Genomic DNA, 3,302 nt, shown 5'->3' with positions numbered 1-3,302 from the left:
AACCTGGATGTAATGTTACTTCATGCATCTACTTCACATCATTTTTGAGACCGAATCAATGAGCACTCCTTTAACAGAATGACAATAACAGTAACAGTTTGTTGTTTTTGGAGATTTACATAGATTTTGGAACACGCACACATACACACACACACAGGCACGCACGCATGCACACACACACACAAACACACACACACACACACACAACAAAATAATTTCCCCAAAGACATCAATGGAATGGTTTCCTTATCCGTTTGATCTCTTCTCATTTTGAATGAGAATGGATAGGCTAGGGGCACCGTTTGCCCCCCTTTGAATAAGTAAATACGATGTCTTAATTCTGTATCTTAGCTCTTCTTGAGAACAAGGACAAGTAATGAGACAGACGTTCTGGCTACAGTGGGATACGTAGTAGGCCACAAGAGTGCCAGTACTCTTTGAGCTCCATTTCAAACAAAGCACAGGATCATGCAAAGCCATGCAAATTTTGTTTATAGCTTTTTTGCTATGCTTTGGAGTGATGTTGTCAACAGCTAAATAACTCTAACTTGCCTCAAAGAGCTAGACCTGACTCGCCAAAAGGCATGCGTGTTTAGGCACTTTTGGCCAAGTGTAGGTTTTTAATACTGAGCGCAACTATTTCGCCTTGAGGCCAAGAGGGAGAGAAAAAAAATATTGACTGGAGCCAATGAAAACGCAGTATCCACCCCAGCGCTCTATAATTCATTTTCACCGGGGGGGAGCGCTGCCACAACGGAGTTACTACAGCTAGGAGAGTTTGAGGACTTGCTCTCCAAGGACTTGCGTTTAGGACGCGCTACTGACTATATATCTTCATTGCCATTTATTTTAACACTACTGAACAAACGTTCTGTATTTACGAATTATCGTGGACTTTCTTGTCTACCCATGATGAGTGGACAGATTTATGAAAAGAAGATAGCGAGCATTTTGACCGATCTCCCCGGATCTATGAGTTGCCATCCGAGCTCCAAGGACTCTCCGACTCTTCCCGAGTCCTCAGTCACGGACATGGGTTACTACAGTGGACAAACGGCTCACAGCCATCACGAATATTATCAGAGTCAAACATACGGGCAACAAATGAATGCATACCATCACCAATTCAATCTGAATGGAATGGGTGGTGCTGGAGTTTATCCCACCAAGTCTGAATACCCTTACACAAATGCCTACAGACAATATGGACATTACAACAGAGATCATCTGCAGGCTTCACCTCAAAGCTCAGGTAAATACTGAAAAATATTTGAATTATTTCTGTGTTATATTTTGCCTCATTTCGGAGTTTAACAACTGAATCGTTTCCGTGTTTGCGTAAATAGAGAGAGGAGGAGAGAGACGGATAGGCTACATACATACTGTATAAAAAAACATTCAGGTAGTCTCTTGGGTAGTTTTATGTGGTATAGGTCTGCTCTATCTGAGAACCATCTAACATATATTGGTTGACTATTCCAGTTAAACGAAATAGAAGGAAATAGCAGAGATAGCGAAAACAATTAAAGGGCGTCCTGCTCTGTCATAGTCATATTTGGGTTTCAGACATATAATTCATTTAAACTGTTAAAATCAGATTTTGTATAGGTGGGATTTATTACAAGTTACTATAGAGTAAAACACAATACTGAAGTTGAAACCAAGCTGCTAATTGATAGCTTTTGATGAAGAATATAGCCAGTTATTAACAGCTAGTCATAAACCATTATGGTTAGTAATTGCAGTGATAGCAACTGTATGTGGATCATTTGCCAGATATTTTGGGATATTATATAAAATATTGACCGACTATTGAGGTTATTATAGCAGGTTGAGCATGACCGAGACTTTTTCCATTTTAGCATTGCAACATGGAAATATTGCTATTGCTACTTCAACTAGCATATACCAATGTAATAATGATAATAGTAATAATATATTATTACACGTATAACATTTCTATTGATTATAACTTATTATTATTATTATTATTATTATTACATTGTTTTGGCAGTGTTAAATGTTTTTCATAAACTGATACTGAGAACTAATGATACAATTTTTGCTTCTTTCTTTATAGTGAAAGAAGAACCCGAGCCTGAAGTTCGTATGGTGAATGGAAAACCCAAAAAAATCCGCAAGCCGAGAACGATTTACTCCAGCTACCAACTAGCAGCGTTGCAGAGACGTTTTCAGAAAGCGCAGTATCTCGCCCTCCCGGAGAGAGCCGAACTTGCGGCTCAACTCGGTCTGACACAAACACAGGTAAATATCAAATGATTCATAGGAAGCCTACGCAATTGTTTCAATGTATTGTAAAAAATAAACATTTGAAAAAAAAGCATAGTTTATTAAAATATTGCATTTGAATATTGACAACTACAACAAAGGCTCACACAAAAAACGTTTTGGTTGTATGTTCTTGAGCCAGGTATCCTTATAACGTAGACCTGGAGGCCTACCTTTATCAAAATTACGATGTTCATTGTTTGAACATGACTTTCAGACTAATAACATTAATCTCCTTCCTAACAGGTCAAGATTTGGTTCCAAAACCGGAGGTCCAAATTCAAGAAGCTTTACAAGAACGGCGAGATTCCCCTTGACCACAGTCCAAATGCCAGCGATTCCATGGCGTGCAACTCCCCGTCATCGCCGACGGTCTGGGACAATAACTCTCTCACCACACCCGCCAGCAGGCCCCAAGTCCCGCAGCCGCCCCTCAGCTCGTCGCCCCCCTACCTGGAGGATTATAACAACCACTGGTACCAACAGGGATCGCATCTACAGCACCCCGGCGCAGTGCATCACCCAGTACCACAGCAAAGCGTTGGGGCTGTTTATTAACAAAGACTAAACACAGAGTTTTAATACGAGGCCCTTCCACATCAACTGAACTTACCAGAGCTCTAAAAAGTATAAACTGGCGCTGGCTTGTTTTGGACGTAGACCTGACAAAAGTGAAAGTAGGTATTTCCCTGAAAAGCGGGGTAAACCATTTTTACTGCAGGCTAGCTTACCTAACACCGGAAGAGTAATGGCAAAACTGTTCAGTTGATCCATATTAAATCGTGGATATGGGTTTGCAGAGCATGCGTCAGAAACTCAGGTCATAATTTATATCGATTTGTACAAAATGTCGAAGGCTGTACATAGGTGTTAATAGAAAGCAGAACCACTAAGATCATATTTGTTTGGAGTGGAAATACCGCACTGTGGTGCTGCGAACCTTTTTATATTCATGTTGTAATTAGTATGTTATTATTGCCTTTCTGTCAAAACGAATAAAGATATCGATTGAA

General features: G+C 40.1%; 1 protein-coding gene across 1 annotated transcript; it reads left to right on the top strand.

Annotated features, from left to right (window-relative positions):
• The first annotated feature begins 749 nt into the window (after window positions 1-749).
• LOC109865864 (homeobox protein Dlx3b) lies at window positions 750-3,302 on the top strand. Its single transcript, XM_020454344.2, has 3 exons — window positions 750-1,252; window positions 2,081-2,265; window positions 2,536-3,302. The coding sequence occupies exons 1-3, from the start codon at window positions 910-912 to the stop codon at window positions 2,845-2,847; spliced, it is 840 nt and encodes a 279-aa protein (XP_020309933.1). The 5' UTR covers window positions 750-909; the 3' UTR covers window positions 2,848-3,302.

Source organism: Oncorhynchus kisutch, linkage group LG20 (genome assembly GCF_002021735.2).
Source record: "Oncorhynchus kisutch isolate 150728-3 linkage group LG20, Okis_V2, whole genome shotgun sequence".
NCBI lineage: Eukaryota > Metazoa > Chordata > Actinopteri > Salmoniformes > Salmonidae > Oncorhynchus > Oncorhynchus kisutch.
This window is presented reverse-complemented; position numbering and strand designations above follow the sequence as displayed.